This window comes from Phasianus colchicus, chromosome 1 (assembly GCF_987193195.1).
Source record: "Phasianus colchicus chromosome 1, bPhaCol1.hap1.1, whole genome shotgun sequence".
Taxonomy (NCBI): domain Eukaryota; kingdom Metazoa; phylum Chordata; class Aves; order Galliformes; family Phasianidae; genus Phasianus; species Phasianus colchicus.
In genome coordinates this window covers 35,151,640-35,168,229 of record NC_143436.1, presented here as the reverse complement: position 1 = coordinate 35,168,229, position 16,590 = coordinate 35,151,640, and the positions used below count along the sequence as shown (strand labels likewise).

The 16,590-nt window shown below is 40.0% G+C and overlaps 2 protein-coding genes across 8 annotated transcripts in view; one reads left to right on the top strand and one right to left on the bottom strand.

Moving 5' to 3' along the window:
• Nucleotides 1-1,690, top strand: part of GRIP1 (glutamate receptor interacting protein 1) — a 313,106-nt gene extending 311,416 nt beyond the window's left edge. For all 7 annotated transcript variants that reach the window (XM_090138417.1, XM_090138407.1, XM_090138396.1 and 4 more), the window contains one exon: nt 245-1,690. In XM_090138417.1, the coding sequence (XP_089994543.1) occupies nt 245-481 (237 nt within the window). In that variant the 3' untranslated portion in view covers nt 482-1,690. The remainder of the gene's footprint in view (nt 1-244) is intronic.
• A 240-nt stretch (nt 1,691-1,930) lies between these two features.
• Nucleotides 1,931-16,252, bottom strand: HELB (DNA helicase B). The gene is made up of 13 exons (XM_031589504.2): nt 15,613-16,252; nt 13,731-14,102; nt 12,144-12,364; nt 10,405-11,277; nt 9,550-9,721; nt 8,581-8,722; nt 8,172-8,302; nt 7,321-7,405; nt 6,342-6,401; nt 5,584-5,788; nt 4,093-4,227; nt 3,446-3,877; nt 1,931-2,939 (listed from the first exon to the last, which is right to left on the bottom strand). Exons 1-13 carry the CDS (start codon nt 15,797-15,799, stop codon nt 2,850-2,852), a joined length of 3,105 nt encoding a protein of 1,034 aa, XP_031445364.2. The 5' UTR covers nt 15,800-16,252; the 3' UTR covers nt 1,931-2,849.
• Between the last annotated feature and the right edge of the window lie 338 nt (nt 16,253-16,590).

Sequence of the window (16,590 nt, the reverse complement as noted above, 5' to 3'; positions counted from 1 at the left end):
GACATTGTAAGCACTGACAACCACTATAACCAGGCAAATATGCCCACTTTGGCCTCATTCTGTTAAAGCAACAGTAGAAAACATCACCTGTGCTCTCAGATCAGATGCTATGGTTAAGTAGTCTTGGGCTGTTCTCTACCAGGAGTATTTAGATCAGCCTTCATTGTCTCATAGATGAATCTGTTTCTCTTGTGGTCTCCTTTTCCTTAAAACCCTACCTAAAATCAATCTTCTAATCGCTCAGGTAAATCATGTTCGTACCAGGGACTTTGACTGCTGTCTGGTTGTGCCCCTGATCGCAGAATCTGGCAATAAGCTGGAACTGGTCATCAGCAGAAACCCACTGGCATCTCAGAAAGGAAGCTCAGACCAACAGCCTTCAGCGAGCGGGGAGTGGAGCAATCAGAATAATGCCTTTCTTCAACAGACCGAGCATGGTAACATGAATACAGAGACACGGGATCCCACAAATACATTATAGCAGAAAATCATTTTAGTGGGACATTTGGTAATGAAAGACAATTATGGTGCTACATCCCTTTAGGATTTCTCTGAGGATAAGCTCAGATACAACATAGCACTAAAAAGCACAGGAGGTCAGTCTGTCCGTCTCAAGGCTTATATTAATTCATGATCACTTTTTTAGAAGTTTAATTCTTCGTTAAGTCATTCCATTCTAAACAATCTACCATTAGCAACAGTACATAAGGGCCTTCCCCCCTCCCCCCCCCAAAACAGGAAACTGGGGAGATGTTTATACATGGTATAAACGAAATGGTCCTTTCCCTTTTAGCAGCAGCAGCTGTGTGAGGGGAAAAGCACAGTTAACTCCTAACAGTGGTGTCCAGGTTACATGATTTTTAAAAGCATTTGATCAGGAAGTCAGCATCAGCTGGCTGAGGAAGAATGCTGTGCTGCACCCCGTGCTCTCATTAACTGCCTAGTATTGTCATTCTGGGGACCTGCGTCCTGCTGGCAAGCAGGGGACACTGTAGACAAAGCACGGGTTAGATGTTTTAACAGAATGCTTGTAGGAAGCTGCAGCATGTGGTGAACACTGCTCCCCAGCAACTGTGATAAATTTTATTAGATCGTATGTTATTATTCCCTATGCAATGAAATATTTAATGGCAGGTCTTGCAGCCTGCAAGGCTTTTTAAGTAGAGACTTTTGGGGGGGGGGGATTAAAAACCTCTGAAGGAGGGTTACTGATGAGTAAAACTGAAATGCTTTCAGACAAATTAGAAAGGTTTTAAAAGAAAATTGATTTTTTAAAACAATAGCGGTGGAAGATTGATACAGAAGTTCTTTAATGATCCATAAACCTATCAACTTCTACTGTTCTACTTGAGCTTTTTAAGCCAAACGATTTCTTGGGGGGACCAGTGTCCCATTTAAAATGCTTTGTTCTCAGCCTTCTTTATGATAAACATCCCCCTACAACACGTTTTTAGAATTTAAAACTGTAAATATATTTTACAAACATCACAGATTCCCTCCACTCCCCTCAAGCAATAAAATACTGCCAGTTGCTTTATATGCCCACCAGCAGCTGCTTTGGTTTATTCCAGTATTCAAGTTGTTATTGGTAATTATTGTTCTTGGTGAATATAAAGATACTGGGTTTGTACATTTGTAGAGTCACCACATCCAAGCAATCACCCTACGGAGCTGTTTCTGGTCATTTTAAACTGTTATCTGTATCCCTATTGCTGTTTCCAATCCATGAACGAGCTCACCTGCCCCCGCACACAACTGTCTCATTTATATTGCAGCACTGCCACAAAAGGTCAGAGGAACATTCAATATTCAATGCTGAATCATGTAAAAAAAAAAAAAAAAAGTCCATAAGTCACTTAAATACGTATTTTTATTTGTAACAAATAAGTATTAAACTGTAAAGTATTTTTGTACAAATTTAATACTTTAATAGCATGATATTTATCGTCTATGTATGTTTTTTTGAAATTCAAACTGTTGCAAATATTTGTATGGAAAAAAAACTGTATAAATTGAAATAAACTGTGATTTAAGGGCGTTAAAAAAGGTAGTATTGGTCTACTTTGTTTTTTTTCCTGACATGAGAAAAAAATATCAAGAGTAATAAGCAAACCCTCCAAATTTTAGTGCAGTCTGTCTGAAGTTTGAGTAAATGTTCAGCTTATTTAATCATAGCGATTACAGTTGATCAAGTCATGCAGTATAACGAAAAGGAAGTGGTGATGTTATTTGGGTTCTGAGTTGGAATGTTACTTCCAAGACCATTAGCAGATGGAAAGCAACAGCAGCAAGTTTTGCATTGCTTTCAAGTACCAAATGGGGAAAAGTAGCTGTATCACTGATTGCATCTTTTGTTTCTCATTTTAACACGATTAAAATTCATAAACCATCAAAGCTTAATGCCCGTAGTTCTGCCACATTAGAGAAATGTGAATTCCTGTTTGCAAACTGTTATTTTTTGGCTGAAAAGCAAATCACAACTTTTGGCACAACCATAGATTCTAGTCAGTGCTGCAGCTTTAGGAGATACAGATAAAACTGATCGCTGCGTCTGGAGCGCTCAAAAAAAAAAAGAATGTCCATGTATTATTCAAGTGAACTTCTGGATCCTGAGAGTTCCTTCTTTAGGAAAATAAAAGACCATAGTGATTTTTGATGACTAACACCAAGGAATCTTTTACTAAATACAGATCACTGAAAATATAAAAGGCTCATTTTAAAATGCATTTTTCCAAAGAGAAAATGCAATTACAGGAAGGTTTTTGAAAGTCATCTGCATACCCGGCTTCTCCTTTCCAGAAACCTTAAACAAAACAGATGTACTCATGAAGAGGACAGTTAATTGTATGTCAACTTTTGAAAAGCTTCCTGGGAGTTACTTGTTTCAAAGTTAGGCTCCTGAGTTTGGCAGTCCCAAGTGGGGAGTCTTTTCCTAATGGCTGTCAAAGGAAAAAATATATCATCAGAGTTTGAACCAGAACTAAAATACAGTAACCAAAAGTAGCTTCAAAAAACAAAAGGTCTGCACCCATGATAGCTCCCAGAAATTAGATACAGGAAGATTAAAAAACCTGGTAAGCATGTATTTTACCCACTGAAATATTCGACAATTTGAAATGCACCTACTTCAGTGATGGCACTGTATATAAATTTATCGCAGCAGGTCAGCTCCCAACAGTTGACTTCTGTGCAGGAAGGATAAAGCTACCCCAAAAGATCAGTCAGCAACACGATCTATAAACTGACTGCTATTAGATGATAACTTCTTTTAACTTCTTTTTCCCCATTAGCCACATATTACTCTACCCATGTTGGAAACTGTAAATAGCGAAACCATCATAACAGTATCCAGGCTAACTGCAGCGGTGAAAGACAACACAAGAGTTTGTTTTAAGCTTTCCAATATTTGAACTTCAAATACTTTAAAAAGTAAGGAGATACTTACATCCTCAGAATCCTCTGTGTGGCTTTGTTGTCTTTTATATGGACTTATCTGCTGCGAATTACCCATGCGCTCTTTACTTAGATCTGCTGATCCTTCTAGCTGAATCCTGTCAGTTCCAGGTTCAGGTGGGTCAGGAACATCTCGAGTTAAAGAAACAGGCTGAGTCCCAGGCTCTGGTCCTCGCCAGCTCTTTGTCAGCGGAGATGATGTTTGTGTCAGACAGTTGTTTGTATTTGCAATTGCCTCTCTCAAAAACCTCTGTAAGCGAGTTTTTCTGGGAAAGTTATTGTTAGTGACTGCTTTCCTGAGGTGCATCTCTTCAGCAATAACGTAGACACGGCAGCGTCCTCTGGTCACAGCTGTGTACACATGCTGCCAGTGCTGACGGCCCGGATTGCCAACCACATAGACAACTGTTTTTTCCTCAGAACCCTGAAATAAGAACACCTTAGCAAATGAACGTCTCAAGGAATTAAAAAAACAAAAAGGATAGCTTCCAACAATGGGGAACTTGGAGAGATTCATCCTGCATTCAAAGAATTTCAGCTGCTTTGAGACTTTCAAGTGAAAATTAAGTGCTTTGCCAAGAAAAAAAGCATGAGAAAGTTTTTACCACCTGATAGCTTTGTTTTGCTTTGTTTTTTTACCTGAAATGTGTGAATAGTTCTGGCCCATGCATGTTTTATATGACAGAGCTTCTTCAGAGCCTTATAGTTCACAGTGTACGTGGAGCCATATGTGCTGCTGATGGTCAGTAAGCGCTGCTTATTAATTTCTACATCCTAAAGAAATAGCATAAGAACACTCAGTTGGTAGGCTTGTATTATCAGTTAGATCACAGAATCATAGAATCATAGAATGGTCTGGGTTGAAAAGGACCACAATGATCATCAAGTTTTAACCTCCCTGCTATGTGCAGGGTCACCAACCACCAGACCAGGCTGCCCAGAGCCACATCCAGCCTGGCCTTGAATGCCTCCAGGGATGGGGCATCCACAACCTCCTTGGGCAACCTGTTCCAGTGCGTCACTACCCTCTGTGTGAAAAACTTCCTCCTAATATCTAACCTAAACCTCCCCTGTATCAGTTTAAACCATTCCCCCTTGTCCTATCACTATCCATCCTCATAAACAGTCATTCACTCTCCTGTTTATATGCTCCCTTCAAATATTGGAAGGCCACAATGAGGTCTCCCCCAAACCTTCTCTTCTCCAAGCTAAACAAGCCCAGTTCCCTCAACCTTTCTTCACAGGAGAAGTGCTCTATCCCTCTGATCATCTCGTTCAACTTCTGTATCTCTGTGTGTGTCTGTAGTCTGTATTTTTCCAAAACTAAGGTAGCTGCAATGTCAACCAAATGAAACAGTTTCAGAAGACACTAAGCCCAAAGATCACTATCTTCTACTGACCACGTTCAAGGAAAATACTTGCACTGTACAGGCCTACCCTGAGTCTACTTAGTGCAAAATAAAATCCAATAAATGAAGTTTTAATACCCAGAAAACTAAGATTATCCCAGGACAACATGAAATGTTACCAGTAACCCCACTTAAGCATTTGCTACCAGAAATGGAGACAAGCTTGCTCTCTTCCACCAACCCTACACAGTCCTTGCTTCCCATGCACAAATACGGATGCTTCCAGTGGATCTTTTACTGAGTCAACTCAACTCACTCAACCCAGGAGAAAAACACATGGGTTTTGTGTTAGTGTGTTTATTTGGCAGCTTAGTTTTCTGCTGTGGAGAAGTCAAGCAGCAACATTAGCCTTATTCTAATAATTCTAATAATTATTCTAATAATTATTCTAAGACTGTTCCTACCTACATCAAAAGGACTGCATTTCATTTACAATGCATTCACAATGTGTATTTATAGAATTTAGGACAAAAAATGAACTCACAGTGCTGAACAAGAGAAACCAACTGAAAAACATTTTACAAAAATGACAGAGATACTTCTGCAGTTCCATTGCCTCTTTCTTGTAAGAGGGTAACATTTCACAACAGTTTATCAGGACCATCAGTTATCTGTTATAGACTAAACTTTTCACATAAAAATTGCACTGCTCTAGGGACGCAGAAAGGACTGGATCGGTTACCATTATTTATTTGCAAACGTTCCTACAGAAACAACTTACATGTGTTATGAAAAATATATCTCCATTGCACAGTCGTTTGCCCTCCTCAGTAGTCTCTGTACTGAGGGTGGTTTCTCCGTTTCTGCATTTCTGGTGATCAGGATTCCGTCCAATACCAGGGTCTGGTAAGAGATCCTTGAGGTACGTATTTCTTGTGCAGGAAATCTTGTCATCAATTTGAAATAAAAGTCGTCTTTTATGGTCTCTAGGTCAGAGAAAGAAAAAGTGAGATGTATTTACTACATATGTGTTTATCATCAGTCGGTATTTCCACTCTTTCTCCTCTCTGTACCTGAGTCAGAATACAGATCTGACTTATATTCAAAACAGTGAAGACAACTCACATCTAAAAGATGTTTCTCAAACTTCTTTCAAACAAACAAAGAAACAAACACCAAAATGCTGCTCCCAAATCAATACATTTCAGTATTGATTTAGAAATAACACAAAGAATAATAAACCTTTTTTTCAGAGTTCTTTTTATGTCAATTTTATCTGCTTAACAATCATTCAAAATCTTGGAAGTCACTGGCAATTAAAACAGAAGGCAAACAATTTATCTTCTCCCTTTTCAAAATCCAGGACGAAAATTAAAAGACTTATCAAAGAAATATAATGACCTCTACCATAAATAATCAGGTCTAGAGGCAAACAAAAACATTTAAAATGTTTCAGAATTTTCTTTTAGGTTGTGGCCTGTTGTGACACAAAAACAAAGTGAGATTCTGCAAGGTGAAAACTGCCAAGCAGTGGCTTACCTGGTTAAATGGTTTGAATAGTGTTGGCAGCAAAGTTCATTTATTAGATCACAGTCTTGTCTACCATGCAAAACAAGAACATGGAAAAATCAGGATGTACTTAAAGGATAGGAAACATGAAACAATTACATGCAATGCCACGTTAACATTATAATTAAAAAGCAATGGACAAAGTCCATCTCAGCTGTGACAATCTTCCAACATCAACTGAAAACAATCACTGATTCAGAGTTTGAAGATAAAGTAGTAACAATACAGTTTCTTCCAAATTAAAAAAAGTGATGTATTTTAATGCATACCTAGATTAGCATGATTTACTGTTGAGATCAAACTGAAGAAAAACTAAAGCCTAGGTAAAATATTTTTGGTGGTGGGTGTATTATAGCTAGCCAGAAGATTTGCTCATTTTATATATTTGCTTTTTAGAGACCTGGAATTTTAACTTTTAAATGCAGATTAAGTACTTAAAAATATATTATAGAAGAATCATTAATAATAGTCTCCTACTTGCATGCAGACTGGAGAGATACAACCGATTTCAGAGTTATTTGACGTTGACAACAAAGAGGTGAACTAGCTGAAATGCTCAAATCAGTTTATTTGCACACTAGCAACCTGCAAATAGTATTTTTAATTGCTGAGAAAAGGTACTTCATGAATAAAAATAAAAGAACACTGCCTTGTTGCCAGCATCACAGCCAGGGTCTCATAGGATCCACTGCAAAACGTCATTGCTTATGTCTGTCCTTCTGACAAACATAAAAGCAAAAAGTGTGGTGTAAAAAATGTGAAGCTTATAGGAAAATCTAGCAGATCTCCATGAAGAGACTGGGGACAACCAGGAGCTTAAGAAAAGACACCCAGTCTGTTTTTCCAACACTTTCTATGACATTACTCTTTCCAGCTCAACACATTCAGCTATTTTTAGATTGTGGCTTCTAGCAAGGATTTTTCACTGTTTGCCTATGTGCCCATTTACCTTCTGAAAGCAATGAACTGGGACTGTGTGGCATCCTGCAATCCTGGTCCTTCTTTAAGTAAAGCCTTTATGGCACCTTGCAAATCTGATTTAGAAGACATCAAAGATAAAGATGAAGAACAAACAATTTAAGAAAGAAAAACATAATTCAGTACGAAATTGCCTTTGCTCATTTCTTGTTTCAGCACCATTTCTACTTGTTTGAATGCACAATGTTTAAATTGTATTTACATACACTTACACACACACACATCTTCTCAAAAAGCATCACATAGTTATCCCACTACAAAAATGGGAGACAGGAGTGACACAAGAGATAAAATCTTATTCCTCTAGTAAGAAGTTGCATAGATGGTATTTCATGCAAAATCAGGTTTTTATTCAGTGCATAAGAGAGGTGCAGATAGAACATCTTAAAACCAGAGCACTATAGATTTCAGTTTCACAAAAGAAATCTATGTTTAGTTTAGTACTCTGTTAGCTAAGTGACTAGAGCAAGATGAGGTGATAAGATTCTCACTTTTTTTTTTTCCAAATTGCAAACTGATAATTTTTTATCTGTATAAGTGGAGGGCCTTCATGCCTCTTATCCAATAAGGGTCAGTGTGGAAGCTGCATTACACCCAATTTGAAACCCAACTGGTGAACTGGAGCTCTACAGCACATCCTTTGCACCTATGAGTTTTGCCGTGTGCACTTACAGAAGGCAAATTTTAAAGTATGAATCTAGCATTTACACCATACACAAAGCTAAACAAGACTAAAATCTCCCAAAAACATTCATTCCAGCCTAACAGTCAATGTTTTACCAAAGGGAAAGTCAAGATCACAAACAGAATGTACACACGTACTATCAGAACCCCCATCAGAAGGCAAAGCAATAAAAATGAATTTCTTCTCAGGGCTTGGCATTGCCAGCTCTTTATTCCAACCAGAAAATTTCAGCACCTCATCAAATTCAGGAAGCTTTCGGAGAGAGATTCTGGACCACAGAAAGGAGGGAAAACAGAAAAGAAATATTATTTCCAGTTGAAGTATTCCACTGGCCTGAAGTTCATCATTTATAAATTTTAGCTCATATGCCATACAATACATAGTGACATGGAATAAATCCTAATACATGCAGCACATATGGATATACATACTAATTTTGAATAAGAAACTGTAACAGAAACAGTGCTACAGATTCTTGAGGCACTTGAGTGCAGGTAAAGGACCAGCTCTACTACAAGAAAGCTTACATCCATAAGGAAATCCTACCTTGTTGCATTATCTACAATGAGTTGGGATTCAGCTCTGTGATTAGTTCGCAGTTCCACAGAAAGGCCTTTTGATTTTAAACTATTAAAGATATCAGCTAGCATGTTGCCAGGGTCAATGCTTGGTAGCTGCCTCGTATCACCTAAACAGAATGTGAATTAGTATTTGTGAGGAATAACAACAGAACATCTACAAAACCATCAAACAAGCAACAATAAACAGAAAAAAACCCCACGGTATTGGAAAGAAACAACCAGAGAAGCACTCAAATACTCAACCCTCAACATAGTGGGACACTTAGGAATCCAAGTGTCCTCAGTGCAATTCACATGAAATGAATCTAAGAACCTCATGTCTGGGGAATCAGACTGTGGTGTAATTTAAACCTTACATTTTCCCCATTCAGCAATGCCAAAGGAGCACGTGCAAATTGCTTTGATTATGACCATGATAACATCTTGTCCAGACATATTTTGAAAGTTACCTATTTAAAAATGATCACCAAAAAAAGCACTGTAAGAAAGAAGAAAATTGTCATTTTATACTTGTTTTCCTTCTGAATCAAAACAAATTGATGCTAGTATAAGGACCCTATGGAACTTGTCTCCTAATACCTGATTCCTACTGTCTTCTTTAAATTCTTTAAATTCTCTACAATTCTTGCAGCCTGTTGCAAGGTGTGATAAGCCACCACATGGAAGTCACAATACTTTCAGAATCAGACAAAACACTGCTAAACAGATAACAGAGACACCAATCCTTTCATACTGACAGTTGAGTTGGAAAACTGTTGGAGTCTGATTGTTCTAACTTGACTTCATGCATGAGCAGAAATAGCAAAGGAGAGAACAGGGTAACCTGCTGGGCTTTTAAAGAGTCAGTGAGATTAGTTTTAGCTCTGATATTTCTACTATATTTTGTACATTATTAACTATTGTCTATTCCTAATTGTTTATTTTTTCCACTTACCTAGAATAATAAGTTTGGCAAGCTGAGCATGCTCACATAAGAGTTTTAAAACTAAGCTAAGAATGTGTACAGACACCAAGCTTCCTTCATCCACAATCAGAACTGTCACAGTAGAAAACTTCCATGGCACTTCTTTTTCAGTCTGCCTCCATGATTTAAAACTATAGATGATCTAGAAACAAATTGAAATAAATCATGCTCTGGCACTAATCAGCTGTGAACTGTCTTATAAAGATAGCCATAGTGTGGTATATTCTAATCTTGTAATCAGAGCTACTGCCTTCAGTTCTGAAATGAACTTTTTGGTAGCTGTTGTGACCTTGGGCAACAGAGACTTAAATTTATTAACAAACAGTTGGCTTTCTAAAAAATAAAAATAAAGTTTTACAGTACATGTCTGTAGGTAGGAAAACAGTGTAAATGAAATTCATCTCATCATCCAACCCCAGGCTACTCATCTCCTCACATATGTGCAGGTATTAATAGGATTGCTATGCAATTGGGAAACAGCTTTGCCAGCTAAGGAGGTATTTCTGTTCTTACATCTGAAACAGAATATAAAATTGCATGAAAAAACGAGGAGCTAAAAAGACCAGATATCCTAGAAAGGTATATATTTGATATATATGTAAAAGTGAAAAAAGTTACAGCAAAGAATGTATTCCAAATGCCTCATTTATGATTTCCCAAAATGTTATGCTGATTTTCAGATGCTGGCCAGCTGTACCTAAGCATTATCACTAATAGCTAAAAACTCCTAAGAAAACTTCAGTAAAAAGCTTTCTTCCAAAGCAAGAATCAACAGTGTCAATAGGTCTTTTGTGACATTGTTAAAAAAGAGGAAAAGATCCTCACCTGATGCAGAGTGTATGCAGGAAGCTTGGTTTTCTCACTCAAAAGGCTTGCTGCCCTCCCTGTGGGTGCAGTAAATAGAACATTTAAGGGATTTTTTGTGCAAGTGTTCTCTGACTCCCAGTGACGATCAAAAGTATCCCACTCCTCAGACACGTCCAGGTCTTCTTCAAAGTCCTTGGAAGCAGCTTCCACTTCTTTTTCTATCTGCTTTAAGTGCCGAAAAAGGCAGCTAACAATTGTACTTTTGCCACAGCCTCCTTTCCCACTTATGATTGTGACAGGATTAGAACAAATCTTTTGTATAGCAATCACCTGATCTAGGTCTACCTCTGCTTTACTTTGGGTACCAGATGTAGATGCCACTTCCCTTTCAGGGAACTGATATTCACAGTGATGATTGTCTGGGTTATCTTCCTTCAGATGTTCCACTTCATGATCCTGGATACCACTCGTTTTACTGTCTGCAATTTCTCTTGACATCTCAGAAGCGTTAAGGATCTTTCTCACATCAACATCTATTTGCCAGGAGCATTTTGACAGAAGATCACCTATATACATTGCAATGTCTTTTTCAGATTTGTAAAGATGAGGCAGAAACACCAGTGTCTTCTCCCTAATCACTATATTCTCATCTTTCAGAAATTCCAGAGATTGCCAAGCACCCTCAATGGACATATCTTCAGATACAAAACGAGTTAATTCATTCTGATCTTCGTAAGTGTGTCCCATTTCTCTGCAGTGTTTCTTCAGTTTATTATACAGAATCAAAGCATTCTTCTGCAAGTCAGGAATCTTCCGGAGGAGGTGTTCACACTGACAGAAGGCATCCCACGTTGCCTCACAGTAAGAAAGTTTCAGTTCCCTATAAGTAATCTTCTCCCCCAAAAGAATCAAAGCAAACATTTATTTCAGATATATTATTTTCACTCTTGCTGATTAACATTCCTCTGAGTATAGGAAATTTGCAAAATAATCAAAGCAGGCATCAGTAAAACCTCTTGGTGGAAAGGATATGACACACTGAAATAGAGTGGATAGGTAGCTGAGTCTCTGAAACTGGAGGTTTCTAGAGACAAGTCAGAACAGATGTCAGTAAAAGCACTGTGGGGCTGAAGCAGAGATTAATGAGTCATATTTGTTAACTATTCAGCTTTAGTTCACATCTAAAGTAGGTGTGCACTAAGGCAAGGTGAAGCAGCAAAGTTGCACAACCAGTGCAGTTGGTGTCAGTATAGGAAACCAAGAAGGTAAGAAGTGACCACAAGTCCCATAATATTAAAAAGAAGAATACCACAAACCAGACGATCTCTCGAAGTGTAACTTATCTACCTTTGCTATGAAAGCATGGTCTTGTTCTATGCATTAGGAACAGACAAACTCCACTTGCTGGTATAAATTTGGAAAGCAGATTTGTGAATTTTAAATTGTTCTTAAAGTTCTTGCTTTTGGCCCGATTACCTCAAGTATTTAATTTTCTATTTTCTATTGGAAAGACTAAGCAAAACACTGCAACATAACCAATTTTAAAATCTTTTCAGATTGATTAACCACAGAACAACTGAAAAAAAAAGAAAAATTGCTAAAACTGAGCACAGTAAATCATGCAGTTCAAAATGAACTAAGCTTACCTCCCAGAAATGTCCAGCTAATAAACTGAACATCATCAAAAAGGTGCTGTGTTCTGAGGAAGACAAAATGTAACAAACACCACATTTTTTACCCTTCTTAACATTACTTACCCTGCTGAATCCAAGTTTCCATGGCTCGTTTTTTAATATTTCATCCAACTTTTTTAGTATGTCATCTTCAAAATGTACCGCCTCACCATCCATATCATTTTCAGTCTTTCTTTGCCAGCACACCGTATCCAAAAGAGAGCAAAAATGGCGTGGCAGAAGAGTAGGCAAGAATTCCAGTATCATCGGGTAAGTCAGGGCTACCAACACTGCCTTCCCTGCAACTGTAGGCACGATAAACCATAAATTTGGAGCAATATCCAAAAATATTTGGAAAGATAGATTAAACTGACTCTGGCTTTTATCCTTTTGCTTCCCACATATCCAAAGCATCTCTAATTTCTTGCAGTTTCTCACTCTTTGTAAACCTTTTCAAATTCTTTTTTTAAGTCTGTTCTCTCTGAACTGCTTTTGGAAAAAAAGTGAACAGATAAAAACTACAGCTCAATGTACTCGTTTGGAAAATGCACGTCATACATTTGGTTTAAACTGCGTGCTCAATGGCATCTTGTAGAAAGTCCTTTCAGACCTCATTGGGCAATTTTCATACATGTGTACAGAAGAATGTTTAAAATCCAAAACAAGAAAACAGGCTTCTAAATCTGTAATATCAGATCAGCACAGAAACTTAGGAATGCTAGTGGGGAGAGCCAGTGGGGAACAGTTTTCTCAATGACCCCAAACTTAAGTTATCACTTCATGGCTTGAAGAATGAACTACAATAGTAGCAACACTACCTATGGAGTGGGGCAGTAGTTGTTTCCGTTGCCCAAATATAGAGAAACAATAAAGTTTAATTAGTAACAAAATAATTTCAGTTGGATATTAGGGAAAAATCTGCCAACTGCAAAAACAGAGAGCAGCATACTTATGCTCACTGTGCAATCTTTTTCACAAGTAAGTACCAACATATTAAACAATCAGAAGTGATCCATATATCCCATGGCAATTCATGCAGAGTTCTAGATCAGAGTTCTATGATCAGAAACTAGATCATAGCTCCAATCAGTACATGGGCCAGTCTCTTCAAGGTCATGGAAAGATGTGAAGTCTGTAAGCAGTGCTAAGAACTTGTCTACCACCACAAAAATAGGATAAAAAGTCCACAGAATTGTGAAAACTGTCCTCTCCTTACATACATGATTTGGAGGAAAGTCAGCTCGGGCCTAACAGAAGCTATGAACTCTCCTATCTGACATGACCTGACCTCCAGAACTGTAACCTCCAACTTGTGGTCCAGAAACTAAGTAAGTAGTGGAAGACTTCATTTATAGTCTGGTCCCACACTGAATGCCTGTCAGTGGTTTGAATATTTTATGTATGCAGCCAGAACACTTAAATTGAATCACAGTATCAGTGAGAACTGTAGATGCTTGCTTCAGAAGCACACTACTGATTCAGTCACTACCACTTGTACGCTCACAACAACATCGTTCCCACCAGCATCCTCAGTAGGCCTGAAATGTCTCCATGTGGAGACACTCCAGTGTTTCCTCACTTTGCTCCCCTGATGGGGAAGCTGCTGATGGGAAGAGTTCAAATTCAACCATTCGCTTGTAAAACTTTCAAAATACCACATGATATACCTACCTGATTTCCAAACATAGTATAAGATATCAAAATCCTTAGTGTCTCCTTGTTTCTTCCCTGTTGATAAATGTGCAACTTGGAATTGTTTTAGTTTTTCTTCAAGATTTCCAAAACTTAGCGTAGACTTTTCAGGTAGCCAGGAAAAAAACAAATTCTTAAAATACTCTGGAACTCCACATTCCTTGAGAAAGAGTGAGAAGACTTCTCGGTTGTTGTCTTCTATATTAGTTCGAAGAAAATAGGATGGATATCCCTGAACGAAATACTTTGAGCCTCCTTTTTTAACTTTAACATTAACTGTCCACCAGGGGCCAACTAATGGAAAACGTCCAACTACTTCATATTCCTTTTTGGAGCTCTCTTGTATAATAGCTGAAACATTAAAAAGAAAAATAAATCCACTATTACTGCTAGCCATAAAAAATAAAAGTTTACTTCAGTTGGAAGAGTTTTGGTTATCATTGAACATCTTGGCTTGGAAGGGACCTCAAACATCTACTTCCAACCCCCTGCTGCATGCAAGTTTGCCACCCACTAAATCAGACACTAAATCAGGCTGTCCAGGAAGATTATTTTTACCTTTTGTACAATAAATTACAGTAATAAAAGGAAAGAAGCACAGGTTTTCATGATAATCCTAATGTCAGTCTTGTCGGTAGTATTTAAAAATGAAATTACAACCAACCTGAGAAACAAGTACTAAAACGGCTTCTCTAGGTGTGAGAACTACAAAATTAAGTGTGGAATATTTTTCTAATCAGTTACAGATGTTAACATATAGTTTAACATCTAGCTTATACCATATATACCAAGATAGTTTGAAATTCTGGACAAGCTTGTCACAAAACACTGTATAGCAACAGGACTAGAGGGAATGGCCTCAAGTTGTTCCAGGAGAGATTCAGGTTGGACGTTAGGAAATGCTTCTCTGATAGAGCAGTCAGGTGCTGTAATGGGCTGCTCGGAGAGATGGTGGAGTCACCGACCCTGGAGGTGTTCAAGAAACTCTTAGACGTTGTACCAAGGGATGTGGTTTAGTGGGAAATACTGGTGGTAGATGGATGGTGGGATGGGGTGATCTTGGAGGTCTTTTCCAACCTTGGTGATGCTATGATTCTATGATTCTACATACCACAATGCCTGCATGCTCTTTGCACATATTTGTATGCCAAATACTTCCTGCATGTGAACCAACCAAAATGCATGCAACCACCAGCTTAAAACAACTGTGGCAATTCTTCACCACTTGGTGCGCTGCTCTTTCCACCCTCACCCCCTCAGCAGGAGCTCTTCCTCGCTCAGTGCACCATCAGATCTCGACTCTACGACAACTTTTCCATTTATTTCCCCCCCGCTGCTGCTCAGAAGAATTTAGCAACGTTTCGAACAGTTTAGGAATAAAAAATGTCTAATGGGAAGGAGTTGCTCTGACGTCCACCTGTAACGAGGAGCAACCTAAGGCCAACTATCATTAGTCATGCTGGGGAGGCTCTGGGCATGCCATGGAGTGCAGGTGTCCCCGCTCACTGCAGGGCGGTCGATGGCCTTTATGGGTCCCTTCCGACTCAAACGATCCTATCATCACTCTTCCACGTCATTACGGCAATTAATTAATTGGCTGTTATGTGCAGCACGGGCCCACACGAGTGCAGAAGGCACTGCACCTCCTTACGAAATGAGAAACTGGGGAAGGACAGTGAGCCTGGAAGGGCTGTCTGTCAGATTCTCCGTTATAAATAACAACCGCGACAAAGCCCGGCCCAAGCAGCGGGGCAGCCCGCGCTGGCTCCGCGCCGCCGCCATGCCGGAGCAGGGCCCGCCGCTCCCTCGCCCAGCGCTCCGAGCCGGGCAGCCCGGCGCGCCCGCTCCCGCTTCCCCTCACCGGCTCGGCGCGGGGGCAGGGCGGCCGCCAACTCCCTCCCGGAAGCCTCCAGCAGCGCGGCCTCCGCCAAGTGCGGCTCCTCCTCGATCTCTTCGTCCTCCTCGTCCTCCGAGCCCTCGGCCGCCCGCCGCGGCGGCAGCAGCACCCCCCACAGCTCCGCCACAGCCCCGCGCCCCGTGCCGGCCATGTCGCGCCGCGGAGAGGAACGGGGCGGGGACGGCGGGCGGCCCCGCTCCCCTCCCTGCGGCGGAGGAACTCGCGGAACCGCCGGGTCTTCAGCTGGGATTTCCACCGTATCCGATACATTTCACCTCTCTGCACTCCGCAGGGCAATGTTTTGCGTAACCGATGTGCGAGTTTTCCATGAGATCCTCGCTTAAAGCCACCTGCGCGTCCCTGTGGTGCAGCCCGGGTTACATGGCGGCTCAGGCTTCGCTTTCACTTTTAATCTTTGTGTTGTCTGAAGCTTTGCCGAAGAGCAGCTCCATGGCTCGTTGCATATCGTGGAGGAAAATCGCGATCCGTAACACGTTCACCATCGATCTCACAGAACCACAGAGTCACAGAGACCTCAAGACATTATCGAATCCATCCCTCTGCTAAAGCACGGTCCCTACAGGAGGTCACACAGGTACACGTCCAGCTGACACCCGCAGGAAATCCTCCTATGCCCTGCTGGAAGCAGCCGGTGTATGATGTTCTAAACAAATTATCACTACTTACTCGTTAATATGTTTATTTGTGCTAGGTTATTATGTAGCACACCTTCTTTAACAAGAGCCCCATCCTCTCATTTCTGCCTGCTCACCTCTTTCAGTGAATAGGTGTTTTCATCAAAGAGTTACGTTGAGTTTGCTTAATACAGTGGTTTGGAACCAGCACAACCAGCCAACAAGCTCCTCGCTTTCTTCCTCTGTACAAAATGGAGGACCCTCCAGCTCCATCACACGCTGTCCCTCTGTGGTTCTCTGCCTCTTC

Coding starts and splice junctions, on each gene's coding strand:
- HELB (XM_031589504.2), bottom strand. CDS start 15,799: ATGGCCGGCACGGGGCGCGGGGCTGTGGCGGAGCTGTGGGGGGTGCTG. Junction 14,103..15,612: donor CCTGCCCCCGCGCCGAGCCG/GTGAGGGGAAGC, acceptor TTAATGTTTCAG/CTATTATACAAGAGAGCTCC. Junction 3,878..4,092: donor GAACTATTCACACATTTCAG/GTAAAAAAACAA, acceptor TTCTTATTTCAG/GGTTCTGAGGAAAAAACAGT.